The sequence below is a fragment of the Capricornis sumatraensis genome, chromosome 1, assembly GCF_032405125.1.
Source record: "Capricornis sumatraensis isolate serow.1 chromosome 1, serow.2, whole genome shotgun sequence".
NCBI classification, from domain to species: domain Eukaryota; kingdom Metazoa; phylum Chordata; class Mammalia; order Artiodactyla; family Bovidae; genus Capricornis; species Capricornis sumatraensis.
The window spans coordinates 78,779,530-78,797,535 of record NC_091069.1 but is presented as its reverse complement, the minus strand read 5'-3'; the positions used below and the strand labels follow the sequence as shown (position 1 = coordinate 78,797,535).

The following is an 18,006-nucleotide window of genomic DNA, read 5'->3' as shown; positions in this document are numbered from 1 at the left end:
TTTGGCTCTGGATACTTACTAGCTTCAGTGACTCTGAAGGAAGGTCACTGCGCTCTAGTTTTCTCATGGAAAGGCAGAACAGAGGATCCTGTGGCGTAGGACCACTGTGAGCTATTCAAGTGAACGGTATTCACACTCATTGTTTACCTGTTCGAAAGTCAAAGCTCTCGGGCTGGCTAAGACCATCTATGATGACCTGTAAGGTGTGTACTGTTGTTTGCAATCTTTCTGCAGTTTTCTCCATTCCTTCTTTTTCGAGGAATGAATTTATTTTTTGTTGCATTTCTGGTTTTCCAATCTCATATAGTGTCCCTCCAACAAATGACAAAAACCTGCAGAGAAAAAAAGAAAAAAAAAGAACCCCCACCACACATTAATAATATTACTTATTTTCCAGTCTCCTTACATAAATCACTCCTCTTCATCTCAGATCCATACATCAACCAACCAACTGGTCTTTACTGGAAATCTACCGTGCGCCCCATGCCATAAAGGTGATCTGTCTTGGGAGAAAAAAGGAAAGGGATGATCTGAGGTTTTTGAGTTACTTTCCAAAGAAGCTCCTGCTCAGAATCAGCATCAGAAACGTTTTACAGTGCAATGTTCTTAGAGTTCAGTGCCAGATATATTTTCTAAATAAGGACACCTACATCTGTTTCATGTATCTCCAAATTTCAGTTAGGAAAATGTTCTGCATTTAAATTAGCTATTAGGCAAACAATGAATTGCTGCTATCAAAATCCAGCAAAATACCCAACAAGGATTGCCTGCTTTTGACAAACAAATCACTTTATCCATATGCCGTATCTCTTGTTCTTTACTTCTGTGTACCCATGATGACAGTGTAACCTGTGCAAGCATATGCTCAGTCTAAGAATTCTCCATCAATGGTTATGCCTCACATGGATTAAATCATATAAAGTATATTAAGGATTCAGAAGTCAAGAGAAAAAGGATGAGAGGATGATCAAAAAGTGACTTCTTCCTCAAATAGAAGCTCTGCAAGGAAGACCTCTACATAATCTTAAGGTGAATATTACTTTATATACTTTATATATTGCATACCTGTAATATTTAGGAGACTATTTGCCTTTCTCAATTTCCCTTTGCTATGTTTACCATTCCCCGTGTTTGTTTAGTCACCTCTCAATTATTTAGCTTTGCAGTTCAGTAATGAGTTAATCAAGAAAAAAACAAAGGGTTAAAGATGAATTTCCCTTCAAGCTCATCTGAATATTAAGTAAGCTATAGCTTACTTTCTTGATATTCCTTGGCTATGTACCTTTCCACATCATTAAGTTCCATTTCCTATGATTAACGGCTCTTAAAAAATGTCAACACAGTAATCAGATAGATAGCGATACTAATGCCCCCAAATCCTTTCCTCTAAGGATGTCTCTGGAATATAGGTAGGGGAAAAAGAAACTGTTGGAGGCTTGTCTACATTTAGAATTGGGATGTATCCTATTTGTTAGGTTACTGCATGACCACAAAAGGAATGCTTGTTATTTCCAGTCTCCCCCCCTCCCAACTCCCCACTGTTGTGTTCAACTAGAGAGGGCCTCTTCAGTGATAATCTGGTAGTGATAGTTTGTTATCTAGTGGAGAAACTCTCTCATCTCTCATTTAACCAGGGTATCTCTTTGAGCTCAAATGTGTAATCCTTCTACATTTCCAAAGTCATAATTTTGGTCAAAAACAGACTGATGAAAATCCAACCTATTTTCTTTAATATATTTTGGTTAAGGGTCTCACGAAAGACTAAGGAGTTAGTGCCTAGGCTCCTTTTTTTTTCTTTTAAATGAGCTTCCATCCCAACTGGTGGCCAGTGAGTTACACACTTTATGTCTGTGTGTCCATGGCTTCCTGGGCCCACGGACAGGCAGTGGTATCTTTAGTGCTGATAGGTATCTGTTAGTAGCATATAACGGCCCTGGTGACAGGCAACAGCTGCTACAGCTCTGACTGACGGGGCAGATGACACATGGCAACCTCTGTCCGCAGCCAACTTCCTTGCACAACTTCCTAAATAATACCGGCCCTGCTGAGCAGACTTCCCTGGTATTTACCCTCTTGGCTTGATTGGTCTGCAACTGGCTATTCAGCAGAACATCTTTCAAATCCCCAAGATTTTGGCTTACAATCAACAATTAAAAGGCCAAAAAAGTGTATTTGTGGGTTGAAGATTCATAATAAACTTGAATAGCATTTTATAATTAATAAAATAACTAAAAGAAACTTCCCAAAGTACTGCACATGTCTTGGCCTCAGTAGCAAAAACACTGGCTCAGGAGGCCACTTGGAGACTTAAGGTTTTGTGTGCGTGTGTATATAACTAACTGATAGTAAAGTCACTTCCACATAAAGGATTCTGTTTATAGTGGCTGCAGATGCACAAAGATTATTGGTCTGTTTAACCTGGGTGCATATTTCATATATCATTTTCATCCTCACACACACAAGCCTGAGGGCACTGGTAATTAAAATCAATAAAAAAGCACCAAATTGAACTCCTAGCTAATGCTTCATTATTGATCAACCCTATTTTTAAATGACTATGCAACAGAGTCAGATGCTTTTTTTTATTTTGAAAACTTTCTTAAAGTTACAACAGGGTTGCAGAAAATGGAAACTAACAAACAAAAGGGAGACTATAAAATGAACTGGGAATAGCATTGAGTTTGACCTCTCTTTAATTTAATTGCAAAAATATTCAAATGTAAACCATAGGAAACAATGTTTTTTGCTCAGTAGCCACTTAATAAACATGTGTTCTTTAAATACACTAAGAATAACTTATTCTACATTATTCTGAATTTTTACTCTAGAATCAAGTTGATAAATAATATCTAACATACGGCTTCATTTTAGAAATAAGAAATACTCAACACAAAGTATTTTCTGGCTCAGAAGTATCATATAAAAACACAGTGTACTTTATGAAGCTTAGAACTAGAATGTGAGTGAACGTGTTCTGAAAAAATAGTGCTTGATAGATGTTCTCATTTAATCTTGACAATAATCCTAAAAGGTAGGTATCATATCATACAGAAAGGGAAAAACAAGCTTTAGGGAGGTTAAATAACCTGCCCAAGGCCACATAGCTATTTTCACTAACTGGAGTTTCATGCTATACACATCAGTGTATGTCTGTTTATAACTGCAGTTATGTCAAAATTAAAGTGTTATATTTGGTTAAGATATAAAACAATACTTTGGGTAACATTTCACCAACACGATTTAATGGCAGATTAGTTTTAAATATTAGAGAGTTAACATTGATGAATCCAACAGAGAAATTATTACATAAACGTATTTAAGTAGACAATTCTCTCAAAAGTCCATGGGTTATTAAAATCATAGTCTCATTTTCTTTACTGTCTCTGAAAGGCTTTTTCAGTTTGCTAAGGACTGCTGTCTGAGCTGCTGTTTCTATTTAATATGTAATTTCATCCATCTTACTTAAAGTAAGAAAGTAGCATAAATGCAACAAATAAGCACATCATGTTCTTTTAGCACACATCTGCACAAAGTTAAAACACAGACCTTGCAGCAGAGAGAGGCTGCTTGTTTTTCAAACAGAATGCTATATAAAACCTAAAATCGCTGATATCTTCAACAGAAACTTGTTACAAATGCAAGTTCTCCTCCTCAAAGAATAAGTCTTTGTAATATTTTTCTTGAAGAATAAGAAATTCTCAAGATTCATTAGACTTCAGATATAGCCATTCAGTTTTATGTAATCATTTCCAGCATGGAGAGAGAAATTTAGGAGCCCAGGACTCATTACATTAAAGCAACATGATATCCCACAGAGCACAGAAAAATCATGGTGATGCAACTCCATCACTTTAAAAACAACTTAATATTAACATGTGCTTTGTGGGCTAAACACACAAGATTTAAGGCTCCACAAAGAACCATGCTGCTAGGGCAAAGTACTCCTAGCTGTCCATCCACGCTAGATACTTTTAAAAGAGACTTTCATACTTGTTTATTTTTATCCATTGGTTTTACTCAGTCTTAAAGTAATCATATCAATAAACCAATAAAGGCAAGAGCACAGTCATTTTAGAAAAAGTAGTTACAGATAAAGCAGAAAGCATCATCTGTAATACAGGCAGACATTCAACAATTTAAAACAAAAGAGGTAACCTGTCCTTCTTACCTGTGATTGTGATTATAGAGCAAGTGGTAGGACACAAATGAAAAGTTCAGTTTGTTATACTGAAGCCCACACATCTATGTATTTAAAATGTATTGCTTTATATTAAAGACAATGTAAATTCCAACATGGTAAAGGAGGGAAACCCACTACTCCTTTACGCTACCTATGGGAGCTGAACTCACCTAGGTGAGCATGGAGCAGCGCACTTTAGTTTTGCTTAGAGCAGTGTGGCTTTACCACATCTGCTGTTTCAGTAGTCAAATCAAAGGGGTGGCAGTGTGAACTGCACTTTAATCATCATCAAAGAATCTTTTCAAACCTCTATTAAACCAAGAAACTGAACTGGGCCAGAATCCTTCAAAATCTTCACTGATGTAAAATCCACAAATAATGGTAAATTCAAGTAGAGGGCATTTACAGAGAAGCCCACAGAACAACATACTGGGCTCAGAAGCTAGCAGGTATCTAGTGAACGTAATACTGAAGTGGTTTTTGTTAGCATATCATCAACCACAGAAAGTTACAGCAAGTAATTTTTCATAAAAATGTAACAGCTTTTGAAAACTTACACATTGCAGATAAACTTTTGAAAAAATGTAACCCTTTCAGAAAGGGTAACCAAGGTATTTCTAAAACTCTTTGGGTAGCAGGGGGGGCACGTTTAGTGTCATTGCTTGGTACCATTTAGAGTGTCTTTGGAGTACTTCCTCCATCTAAACACACTCTTGGATCTATGAGCAGCAGAAAAAAACACAAGAACCAAAAAGAAACTACCACAGATTAAGGGATGCAGTCTCTCTTCCAAAAGACTTGGTTTATAAGCATCAGACTGTTAATCTGATTCTAACTTCTGAAAAACTTAGTAAATGTTTCCTCCTTTTTCAAAGGTCTATTACACATGCATAGAGGCTGGATACCTGATGCATGCTGCATTAATTGTGGGAGAACATACCCTTAGAAAGCGGTTTTATTTTAGCAGTTTAGTAAAGGGAATGAATTTTGTTAAAAAAAGAAAACAGTTAAAGTGAGCTTATATAGACATGCTCTAAAAATCTGAGATTAGAATGATCTCTTTAGAAATAGCTGAAGAAGACATGCAGTTACAAAATACCTAAGATCAGAGAAATAGTAACCAATACCAAAAGCCTTGATTTTTGTGTAGGTTTTCCTATTTCAGAACCACAGTATGATATACTGTGTGATCATGATATAATTAAAGCTATAATTTAAAAAACCCAATGTATATATACATACATCCAAATGCACATGAAAATACAAAAATCGAAAGGAATCATGTATTGAAAATGTTGTGATTACTGCTCTAAAGATTTCTAAAATCCTGTCTTAGAAATAAATTTATAAGTGACAAAGGAAAATCAGTTTTCTTACACTTGTTAAAACAATAATCTCCTGTCAAAAAAAAAAAAAACCCACAGAAAAAACCCCCAATAACCCAATTGCTCAGTTTGATCATCCTCTTTCCCTTGAGTCTGTGTTGTTTTAAACATACTCATACACACAAACACATCTTCAAATGATAAAGATTTGTTTAAATCAAGGCTCTTCAAAGGCTTGAGACAAAACGCTGAAGTGAATTAATAATAATTTAGAAAATCATTCTGTTTTCCTCAATAAATATTTATTTACTGTGGAAGAAGACTCTGTGAAACATGATAACAGAGACTGCCCTGAATGAGCTTAGTCTAATTTAAGTAATGACAGTATATCAGAATTAATTATCTTCCATTTATATCTGCTGTTTTAGAGGTAGGATTTTACATGCAGACAAATACTTTGAAAGTGCTCAGTAAAGATGACTTCATTTAATTCTCTCATAAATTTATTGTGGATACAGATTTGCAGATAAAGAAATTTAAACTTGTATAGATTAAGTGACCAGCCTAAAGTCACACAGCAGAGACCACAAGGCTGTGGCGAAGGTAAAATTCGTTATATACCACATCTTCATTAGCATTGCTTACTGCTTAACTCCGGGAGATTTTCAATGTAGACAGAAGATTTAGGTCCCAGATAAAATCTGGCACATAGTACCACTGCCTGGGAGTAATTTATTATTATTTTTTAAACCAAATTCAAAAGGAAAAAGTTTGGCTCTTTTTGAGTTACTGAATAAGAGTTGTACAAAATTAAGTTAGTGGTTTCAAAGGCTGCAGACTCGCTACAGCTCAAAAGCACTGTGTTCAGAATTCATATAATTTAATTTACTGTCTGTAAAGCCATAACGTGGATTAGTGCCTGTGAATATTTGAAAGAGGAGGGCAAATTAAAAAGCAGTATTTTAAAAAACATACAGGCTCGTGATAGCAAAGCTGAAATGAAAAAGCTCTGGCACTACTAGGGGATAAACTCCATCTACTGGAATAAAGAATTTTCTTCCTTGGGAAATAGCCTTTATACTATGAAATCCATCCTGTCCAGGAATCCTTCTTTCAAGAAATTTGAAAATGTTCAACACCTGCCCTTTCCATAAATCTCTCCAATTGTCCTCTGAATGGGCAGAGCCATTGTCATTCCATTTAAAGGTTGGGCAATTGAGATCAAAGTAATTTGCTTATGGTCACACATAGTCAGAAGCCACGCTAAGATTAAAATCCACAGTGAGAGTGGGGACAGGAACGAGAGAAGGGAGATAATGGGAGACTAAATCAATACCTGACTGAGTTTCAGGCTCCAGACTGAGCAATCTAAGCCTGAAGAAGAGAGGAGAAGAGGAGAAGGAGAAGGGCAAATATGCTGGAGATAGAACAGACAGAAGCAAGTACTATGGCTGGCTGGCAACTCCCTCTCATTGACTACAAGGTTTCTCCAGATATGCAGGAGAGAAAGCAGTGTTTTTTCAGTTCCAGGACCCAGTGTTAACAGTAATTAACAATGTTAAATTATATTATAATTTAATTATACCTGGATCATATAGTAAAACATTTTTTTCTCCTGGGCAGCCAACAGCTGTAAATCAGCCCCACTCCCCTTTTCTGACTCAACTGGACAGCCCCTTCTTAATCACAACAAAAATAACAGCAATGACTAGAGCAGTAATAACAGCTTACTCTCTCCCAGGTGCTAAGATTTCTATATACATTTAGTCATGCCATCCCAAGTAGTTGTTGTTCAGTCGCTATGTTGTGTTCAACTCTTTGTGACTCCATGGACTGCAGCAAGCCGGGCTCCTCTGTCTTCCACTATCTCCCAGAGTTTGATCAAATTCATGTCTATTTAGTCAGTGATCTAACCGTCTCATCCTCTGTCACCTCCATCTCCTTTTGGCTTCAATCTTTCCCAGCATCACCATCTTTTCCAATGAGTTGGTTCTTGAATCAGATGGCCAAAGTACTGGAGCTTCAGCTGCTGCAAAAGTCCTTCCAGTGAATATTCAGGGTTGATTTCCTTTAGGATTTACTGGTTTGATCTCCTTGCAGTCCAAGGGACTCTCAAGATTCTTCTCCAGCATCACAATTCGAAAGCATCAATTCATCAGTGCTCAACTTTCTTTATGGACCAACTCTCACATCTCTCATCCAAAGAGACAGGTAACATTATCCTCATTTAACAGACAAGAAAAATGACATATAGGGAGGTTGAATAACCTAGGCAGTCTGGCACTGCTCTGCCTCCAGAGTAAGCTAGCAGGAAGTTAGGTACTATCTCAGGTTCTTCAGCTTCCTATTTACCTCTGCCAGCCTTGCCCAAAACGTCATGTGGTGTGTGTTAGAACAGTGAGTAAGACACTAGACATGACAGTCGGTTCCTAAGTATCCCACATCCTGGTCATCTGATTCTCCAGTGGGTAGAGTCTCTTTCATCATCTTTCTCTTGTATGAAAGCATTCTCAAAAATATGATGAATGCTACTTCCTGGGAATTATAGTAAGCTATCTGGGTATTTAACTAGAGTACTAACAAGGAAAAAACAAACACCAAAAATTGCTTTCCGTAATCTGTCCTTTTTATGATCTTTGTATTTTAGGTTTGGTCTCTCTTTTGTGATGTTATGTCTCTTTATGAAAAGGCAATATAATATTGTCTAATCATAGCTCCATAGAAGAAGTTAATGTGCAGTAATTGATATATACCCTAAGACATCACTTATCAAAAGCCAGAAAAGATTCTGCCTTAATTTTCATGTCTGAATGCTGCCAACTCTTGTGAGGCAAGTCCAGAAAAACTTAAGATCTTTCAAACTTACAAATTACTTCTTAGGTCTGTTTACCTAATCTTCATTTATTTTACAGCATTTGTAGCTGGGTTTCTTTTCAGGCAAGTCTCCCACAAGGAAATATGTTTTTATCATTGTAAAAGTTAGTTGGCACGCAAATGCTGAATAAAGCTGTGGTGAATTTTAGATGTGGGAGGTGTGTCAGACATACTCATTAAACTAAGTGACTTACCCTCAGAAAATTACAAATCACCACAAGTCAGGGGCCTTCTGAGTTGCTTACAGTTGAAACTATGAATACCAATGTTCTACCGCTGCCATTTTGTTTTGTTTTTAAATAAAAACAACCTCAACTTCCTGTATTACAGCTGCTTATTAGCTACAAGGCTTCTTGCTGGGCAGAAAGCTGAAGTTGGAAAGAATGTGATAAAACCCCTGAAAGCAAGGCTAAAAAGAAAAAAAAGAAAGAGTTCAGAGGCGCTCAATCCTTGAACAGGAATGGGAAAGAAACAGAGTTTGAGATGTGCTCAGTTATTACAGGTCTTCCGTATGGGCCATCAAGCTCTCTGGTTTGATTTATGTTAGCCCCATGGCAGTGCACAAGGCAGGATCTCCACAGGGACTCTCTAGCTCTTAGGCCCCCAACTGCTTTTAGCTCAGGAGCAATAGTTGGGATCCATTCCTTGCTGAGTTAATTCTACTTCTGTAGGCCTTTCTCTCATCAGCTTCACTGAGATATAATTGACATATAATAGTGTATAAATTTAAGGTGTACAACTTAAACTTATAAGCTAAGGTGTACATCTGATACACTTATAATAGCAAAATGATTACCACCACAGCCTTAGCTTAATACCCTTATCGTGTCACATAATTATCATTCCTTTTTGGGGATGCAACACTTAAGATCTACTCTCTTAGCAACTTTCAAGTTTATAATAGAATATTAACTATAAACCACCATGCTGTACATTATATCCCCAGAACTTGTTCATCTTATAATTGGAAGTCTGTAGACTCTGATCAACTTCTGGTGTTAAAACCCAACACAAGTCTCCCCCACCCCCACCCCCCCATAGATAAAGAATAAACATTGTTTAGCTTTCGTACAGATCTCCTGTCCTCAAGAAAATATTTTGTGAGGTTAAATGATTATTCCTGTTCCAGACCTGAATTTTAAGTTGGTGGTTGTTTACTCTCTGAAAACATACTTCTCACACTGATCCTAAGGGTCAGAAATAGGAATATCAGCAGTAATAAAAGAAATATCACGTTACTAATATAACAGTGCAAATACTGATGTAAATAATCCCTTGATATACGACTTTCCTAGTCCCTCACTCTGGTGCTGTATGCCATATTCCTGCTAGAAACTAACCTTTTAAAAATTTTCCCTGATGACCAAAAGAGAAATAACAATTAACTACTAGCTAAAGCTTTATCAAAATGAGTGCGGAGTGACAATCCTGACATTAAATTTCCTGGCATTTTTCAAGTTAAACCAAGAACGTAACAACTTTCAAGCTTAGCTATTTGGAGTGAATCAAATTCTTAATGCAGCAGATTCTCTGGGAGAGTGCCAGGCCTCAGTATGATGTGTACAAATCAGCATAATCTCAGCACAAAGCACTGCCTCCTGGCACCTTATTTAAGAAAAAGGGGAAATTGGACACTTGCCTTTGGCTCTCCTGACCAACCAGAATGGCAGGACAAAAACTGAGGAGGTGTGGGGAAAGTGGCAACCCCTCTACAGACTGCTTTTGGGCTTCATTCTACTCACAGCAGCAATTTTATTCATGGCCCACAACAGCCAACATGATGAAATCACTCACACATGGAGACATCGTCACAATTTCTGGATGATGGCAGAAAGTGGGAAACAACCCTCTTTCATGGTCAATGAAAAGAAGGAGCGCTGAGACATATGTTCTAGGAGGAAGTAAGATTAAAAGTGGTTGCTTTTTTTTAGCTTTCAGGGAGTGAAGAATGGGAGACCAGAACGTTTCTAGTCTGTAAAATCTAGGAAGTCCTGCACTCCTAGACACAGTACTGTATGGAGGCATGGGATTCAACATGGGAAGGTCATAAAACCCCTTCGATCCACAAAGGATTCTAAAAGAAGCATTTATTCAACACAATGGCAGAAAGGAAGACGGAGACCTTCTGGCAACAGTTTTGCTCACACAACTACACTGACCTCAGTCAGTTTAGACTGAAGAAAAAATATTTAAATTGGAGTAAAGCTAGACACTTCATTTTCCTCTATTAAAATCATCAACTCCTAAATATTAGTTCTGTTTCCTCAATCTTCTCCTATATAGTCATCTTTCATTCTCTTTTTCTATCTTTTATTCTTTTATTAAATAAATAATGCCATGCCAATCTGTGTCCTAAAGCCATAGGATGAGGAGAAATCACTGAGTGGGGGGCCTGCTGATCCAAGTTTAGTTCTTTAACTTATCTCTTTCCCATTCCCCTCCATTACAAGTTTTCACTTCACCTTCCAGTGTCTCTGGTATTCATATTATTTTTTGTCATTCATATTTACAATTACTGTCTTTCATACCCTTCATTCAACCTGTCAGCAAATAGTATTGACTCTTCTTTAAAAACTTCTCATCAACTCTTCCATCATCTTAGTCTCAATCATCACCAGCTTTCACCTGGATTGCTGCACTTAAGTCTAACTGGTCTCCCTGTTTCAACCACAACTTCTCATGTCCTTAATTCAGCAAACAATGTATCCTTTAAATGTATAAATCAGAGCATGCCACTCTTCAGCATAAAACAATGCTGTGGCTCCTGACTTCACAGAATTAAGGCCAAGTCCCTATAATAGCCTCCCAATGCCCTTTTGACCAGATCTCCTATTTTTCTCTCCCTTGCTCACTCTGCAGTAGCCACCCTGGCTTCCATGCTATTCCTTGACCTTGGTGGGCCAGCTCCCACCTTAGGGCCTTTATACCGTCTCGTCCCTCTTCCTGGAACATTCTTCCCTCAGATATCTGCATGCACAGCTAAATCGTTTACTTCCATCAAGACTTTGCTCAAATGTCACCTTCTCAATCTGGTCTACCCTGACTACTCTACTTAAATTTGCAAGTTCTTATCCATAACCCTGGTAATCCTGATCCCCACTGCTCTGCTCTTCCCTTTTCCCCCCACTGTTCTTATCACATTTATCATACGGTTTATTCATCATGCTTATTGTCTACTGTCTGTGACCTTGAGAGCAGGGATCTTTGAATGTAATCAAGATTACAGAACAGTACCTAGAATATGTCAGGCACTCACTTGGAAGGTATATGTTTAATGCATAAATGAATAATTTGTTAATTCTAGCTCTGACTAATGGGAAGACAGTTGTGCCATTAACCATTCATCACGGGACAAGAGGGGAAGACCAAGCCTTTTTGTTATTTGTCTGTCTTGCTTTTGTATAGGGCTAGTGAAGAGGACTGATGGGAGAGGTGGGAGTTATAAATGTAGGGAAAAAGAGGATACAAGTTGTACTTTTAGATATATTGAGTTTGAGTTGTTAAGATATTCCTGAGGAAATCTCTCACAGCCAAATGGAAAGGGAAAGCTAGAATTTAGAAGAAAGGCCTGGACTAATGTGGAAATGCAGGACTGGAATTGGCAGTGGAGGAGTGAGAGATGAAGACAGTCATATGAGTGGATGCATTCAATCAGAGAAAAATAAAGAATAAAGGGAGAAGGTGAATAAGGCAAAAACCTGAAGACTATTTACCTTGAGAAGGCCAGAGGAAGAAGAGAAGTCAGAGAGGATAGACTGTGAAAGCAGTCATGGAAGATCAGTAAGCTAATAGAGTCAAAAGCAGAATAGGTTAAGTAGTTTAAGGACAGAAAGAGGCCACTTTTTGACAGTTAGGAGGTTATTTGTTGAGAGAGTGATTCCAGAGTGGTAAGGACAGAAGCCAATCTATAAAGGCTGGGAGAGAACAAGCAGTGAAAATTAGAGGCAGATAATTCTTCTGAGACGTCTGGCAATGAAAAGGAGCATTGAGACAGAAGTTCTAGGAGGAAGTAAAAAAGTGGTTGCTTCTTTGCGCTTTTAGGGAGTGAAGAATGGGATACCAGATCAGCAATAGGTCTGTGGGGCAAAACAAAAGCAATAAATGATGGAGACATTAAGATACAAGAGACAGTCATAACATTTTACAAAGAGAAATAGAATCAGGAGATGGAAGGGTAGGTCGGGAAAGTGTGGGACAGAATGAGTAAAGATAGGGAGATAATCTCAGGAAAGTGGCTCTGATATGGATTTTCTTACTATGCTTTTAAATCGACATTTATTGAAGACCTTGCATTATTCCTTACTCTTTCTCGCTTACTTAAAAACATTTTCTGGCAGAGGTGAGTACAATGCTAGGATGAATATGCTACTGCTGCTCTTCACCCGCCTCTTCTCTTAAAATGATGATGACCAAACGCTGTCACTATCAAGCTGCTTATTTTGAAATGTACATGTTTCATTCTAAAAAAAAACATAACGAAAGGAATTATTTTGGGTGCAGTACTCAACAAAACATTGTATTTGCAGCATAACAGCATAAAATTCTGCATACTCTACATGAAGAATCCATTTCTTACAGAACCCTTAATAAAATAAAAAAGGCAAAGTTTCCTTTACCGGAGGAATAATGTTTTCCCCAGAGGAAAGACAGTCTAATCTCATGTGATGATACAGAAGAACACCCAAAGACAGCATATTCCAGATACTCTTTTTTTTTTTCCTTAAGAAGCACACAAAACACAAGTCTTGCTACATTTTTGTGCTGAACACAGACTATCTTTAAGGGTATGATTCCCTTAATCTGAAAGACCATTATGATTACATTTAAATCTGGCTCCAAACTAGCTTTTTAATTGTGAGCTCAGGTTTTGGAATGTCATAGATCTGGTTCAAATCTTGGTTTCACCAGTTGAATTATCTTAGGCAATTTACTTCACCCATCTGGGACTTTGTATACTTAAAGGAGTGGTAATATTAATAGCACTAACCTTATACAATTGCTGTGGGGTTTAAACAAGTTGATGCTTCTAAAGTGCCTGGTAATGAGGATATACTCCATGAAAGTTTGTTTTTATTAACTGCTCCTCAAATCTGACCTGAGCTATGTTTTCCTATCTCCATCTCTTTTAAACATCTCTTTTCCTCTTTCTACTGGCTGAAACACCTAGCCCAAATGCCATCTCCTGCATGAAACCTTGTAAGAAATTCCGATCTGGAAATGAAATCTTTCTCCTGTGAACAAGTTTGTGTTTCACACTTAGTGAAAAGGGAACTCTCTTACATTGTTGGTGGGAATGCAAACTAGTACAGCCACTATGGAGAACAGTGTGGAGATTCCTTAAAAAACTGGAAATAGAAATGCCATATGACCCAGCAATCCCACTGCTGGGCATACACACCAAGGAAACCAGAATTGAAAGAGACACGTGTACCCTAATGTTCATCGCAGCACTGTTTATATAACAGCCAGGGCATGGAAGCAACCTAGATGTCCATCAGCAGATGAATGGATAAGAAAACTGTGGTACATATACACAATGGAATATTACTCAGTCATTAAAAAGAATACATTTGAATCAGTTCAAATGAGGTGGATGAAACTGGAGCCTATTATACAGAGTGAAGCAAGCCAAAAAGAAAAACATCAATACAGTATACTAATGCATATATATGGAATTTAGAAAGATAGTAACGATAACCCTATATGTGAGACAGCAAAAGAGACACAGATGTATAGAACAGTCTTTTGGTCTCTGTGGGAGAGGGCAAGGGTGGGATGATTTGGGAGAATGGCATTGAAACATGTATATTATATGTGAAAGGGATTGCAAGTCCAGGTTCGATGCATGGGACAGGGTGCTTGGAGTTGGTGCACTGGGATGACTCTGAGGGATGGGATGGGGAGAGAGGTGGGAGGGGGGTTCAGAATGGGAAACACATGTACACCCGTGGCATATTCATGGCAATGTATGGCAAAACCACTACAATACTGTAAAGTAATTAGCTTCTAATTAAAATGAATAAATTTATATTAAAAAAAAACAAAAGGGCTGTTAGCAATTATTGACTTCTGACATGGGTTATCTGTGACTAAGTTTCATCCTCCTTGTTTTGGTAGGCTCCCTGGGACCATAAACCACCTCTATTCATTTTTATATTCTTTAAGCCCTACCACAGCACTCTCTACATTCAAAGTGATGAATGAAATAATCACCAATAAAATTCATAAGAGTAAAAAAATGAAACTATAAAGAACATGAAGAAAATATGGGGACACTGAATTCATCTTAGAAATCCGGTGTCTTAAGAAAAAGAATACAGTTACTTCATAAAAAATTAAACATTCATATTTTAAAACATATCTGCATTATAAGCAGATACAAAATTAAATTAGAAAAAAATCTCAGTCCATATAAAACACTTTAATATTTAATAGAGAATCCTTACACATAAATACAACTTTTAAGTACTATAAATAATAAAAATAGTTTAAAAAAGTAGACTTTTAAAAACCACTAAATGCCTAACTTAGGTTATAAAATACCATGATCTCAGTTTTCTAAAATATGAATGTGAGAGAGAATATCATAAGTACAAAAGTAAAAAGACTTAATGGCTTCACATTTTGGTGTACTTCTGGCAGTGACATCATGGTAGGGTAGCATTAAAGCCCTTTATGTTTCTACTACTTTCCTAATATAACTAAAAATGAAATTTACTGCAATGGAATTTACTTTTACAGGACTGAAATCAAACCACTGATGACCTAAGTGATTAGGTCCGTAATGGGCTTCTCCTCCCTGGGAAGACCCTTTTGTAACACCGTATGAAAAGTATGACATACCTATGTTGAGTGATGTCTATACTAAGTATAATAGAAAGTTAGAAACCACTATCACAGTTCCAAAGTGGATAACGGGGATGGTAAGCAAATTTAGATAAATTACCATTTTTTCCTCCAGATTTTAAAGGTCAAGAGTGGAATTTCATGTAGAGAAATTTTCCATGAAACAGTCCTCAAGTACTCTGCTTCTGAGAGACAAGGCTACTCCCAAAGAAAGCAGAGAGAAGGATGAAGTCACTGGTAGGGGTTTTCATGCTCCAAGTGCAGAAACTAGCCTGTGTGAAAACTGGCAGAGAAGTCCTGTCTAATAGGAGAAATTAAAGATTTCTCAAGCTTGAACATTGCTGGTGGCATTATAAATCAGTATGTTACTTGGCAATGTATATTGAGAGCCACATAAACTTTCAAACCCTTTGGCAGAGTAATTCCACTTCTAGGAATCCATCATAAGGAACCGCTACTAGTGTGACTATTGGCTTCCCTGGTGGCTTAGTGGTAAGAATCTGCCTGCCAATGCAGGAGCTGTGGGAGACTCAGGTTTGTTCCCTGGGTCGGGAAGATACTCTGGAGAGGAAATGGTAACCCATTCCAGTATTTTTGCCGGGATAATCCCATGGACAGAGGAGCCTGGTGAGTTACAGTCCATGGGGTTGCAAAGAGTCGGACATGACTAGGCGTGCACACACTAGTACTACTATTTCTAAACTACAGTCCAGTCATTAGATGGAATATTATTTAGCCTTTTAAAAAGCAATATGCAGAAACCAAAAATGTGTGCTTATGTTAGAAAGAAACTTGAAGAACATATAAACCACATTTGAACTACATCATGGAACCAAACAAAAGTGTATATTAAAAAAAAGATACTGGCTTGCATACAGCAAAATGCTAATTTGGAGATGGCAACTCTTGCAAAAAGTCTATAAATCCATGTGCATACATGCATCTTTTCAAACAAACACTAAAAATACAATTACTGTGAGACCACAATTTTTTTTAATATTAAAAAAATGAGAACCATGTGCTAGGATTAAGAATGGGACAAGGATGCCCATTCTGACCACTCCTATTCAATACAGTACTGAAAATCCTGGCTGTTGCAATAGGCAAGGAAGAGAAACAAAAAGCATGAAGATTAAAAAAATAAGTAGTCTATTTATTTGCTGATAATGTAATCATTTATATAGGAAGATTTAAAGAATCTACAAACATCTACTAAGAACTAGTAAATGAACTTATCAAGGTCACAGGATACAAAGTTACTATTAAAAATCAATTTTGTCTTCACATATTAGCAGAAAACAATCAGCAACAAATTTTTAAAAATTCTATTTGCAATAGTGTTGAAAAGCATGAAATATATTTAATAAAACATGCACAAGACTGCCACACTAGAAACTAAAGAGAAATGACAGAAGTTATAAATAAATGGAAAGATTAAGTAAGTCCATGAACAAGACTCCATAAATATTATGAAGACATCAGTTGTTCCTAAATTCACCTATGGACTCAATATAAGCCCAATCAGAATCCTACCAGGTTTTTTTTTTTTTCATGTAAATTGACAAGTTCATTCTACAATTTATAAGAAAATCAAATCCTCTAGAATATTCAGAGCACTGTTGGAAAAACAAAGTCGGAGGTCTTACACTATATGACTTCAAAATTTAGCATAAAATTATAGTAATCAAGATAGTGTGGTACAGACAAAAAGATCAATGAAACAGAAGAGAGAGATAGAAATAGATCCATACTTACACAGTCTTCTGATTTTCAACAAACGCACAAAACAATGGGTAAAGAGAAGTTGTGTTTTTGTTATTGTTTTTTAAAACGGTACTGGAATAACTAAATGTTCACAATGAGGAAAGAAAGTGAACCTTGACCCCTACTTCCAATCATACTAACTTCAGATATATCACTGTATGTAAAAGCTAAAATCATCAAGTTTTAAGAAGAAAACACTGAAGAATAGATTCATGACTTGAAGTAGGCAAAAGATTCTTAGCACATACAAAGTAGTAACTTCATATGGAAGAAAAAATGGATAAATTAGACATCACCAAAATTTAAGACTTCTGCACATCAAAAGACATTAATAATAAAATAAAGAAGTAAGCCACAAACTAGGGCAAAATATTTGTGGAACATATATTCGACAAAGGACTAATATACAGAATATGTTTTTAAAATTCTCGTGACTGAATAATAAAAAAAGCAAACAACTCAACTGGAAAATGGCTAAATGATATGAACAGAGGGTTCACAGAAGAAGATATACAAATGGCTAATAAGCACATGAGAAAGTGCTCAATGTCACCAGGGAAATGCAAATTAAAACCACAGATACACTACCACATACACAAATACACGAGAATGGCTAACATTAAAAAGACTAATACCAGATTATGGCAAAGAGAACTGTTAGCATTGTTGATGGAAGTGTGCTAAGTCGCTTCAGTCGTGACCGACTCTGTGTGACCCCAGAGATGGCAGCCCACCAGGCTCCCCCGTCCCTGGGATTCTCCAGGCAAGAACACTGGAGTAGGTTGCCATTGCCTTCTCCAGATGGGAGTGTAAAATGGTACAATTAATTACACTGGAGTATGGTCTAGAAGTTTCTGTAAAAAAACTAAACACTCACCTGATTTATGACCCAGCGAATCCTCTCCTAAGTATTTTTCCAAGATGAGTGCAAACAACACATGTCAACAACAAAAATTATACAAGAATGTTCAAAGTGGCTTTACTCATAATAGCCAACTTGGAAATAGGCAAGGTTCC

The 18,006-nt window shown here is 37.0% G+C and overlaps 1 protein-coding gene across 1 annotated transcript in view; it reads right to left on the bottom strand.

Moving 5' to 3' along the window:
* SRBD1 (S1 RNA binding domain 1) overlaps window positions 1-18,006 on the bottom strand; it is a 229,899-nt gene that overhangs the window by 3,891 nt on the left and 208,002 nt on the right. The window contains exon 20 of the mRNA XM_068970186.1: window positions 148-332. Within this exon, the coding sequence (XP_068826287.1) occupies window positions 148-332 (185 nt within the window). The remainder of the gene's footprint in view (window positions 1-147; window positions 333-18,006) is intronic.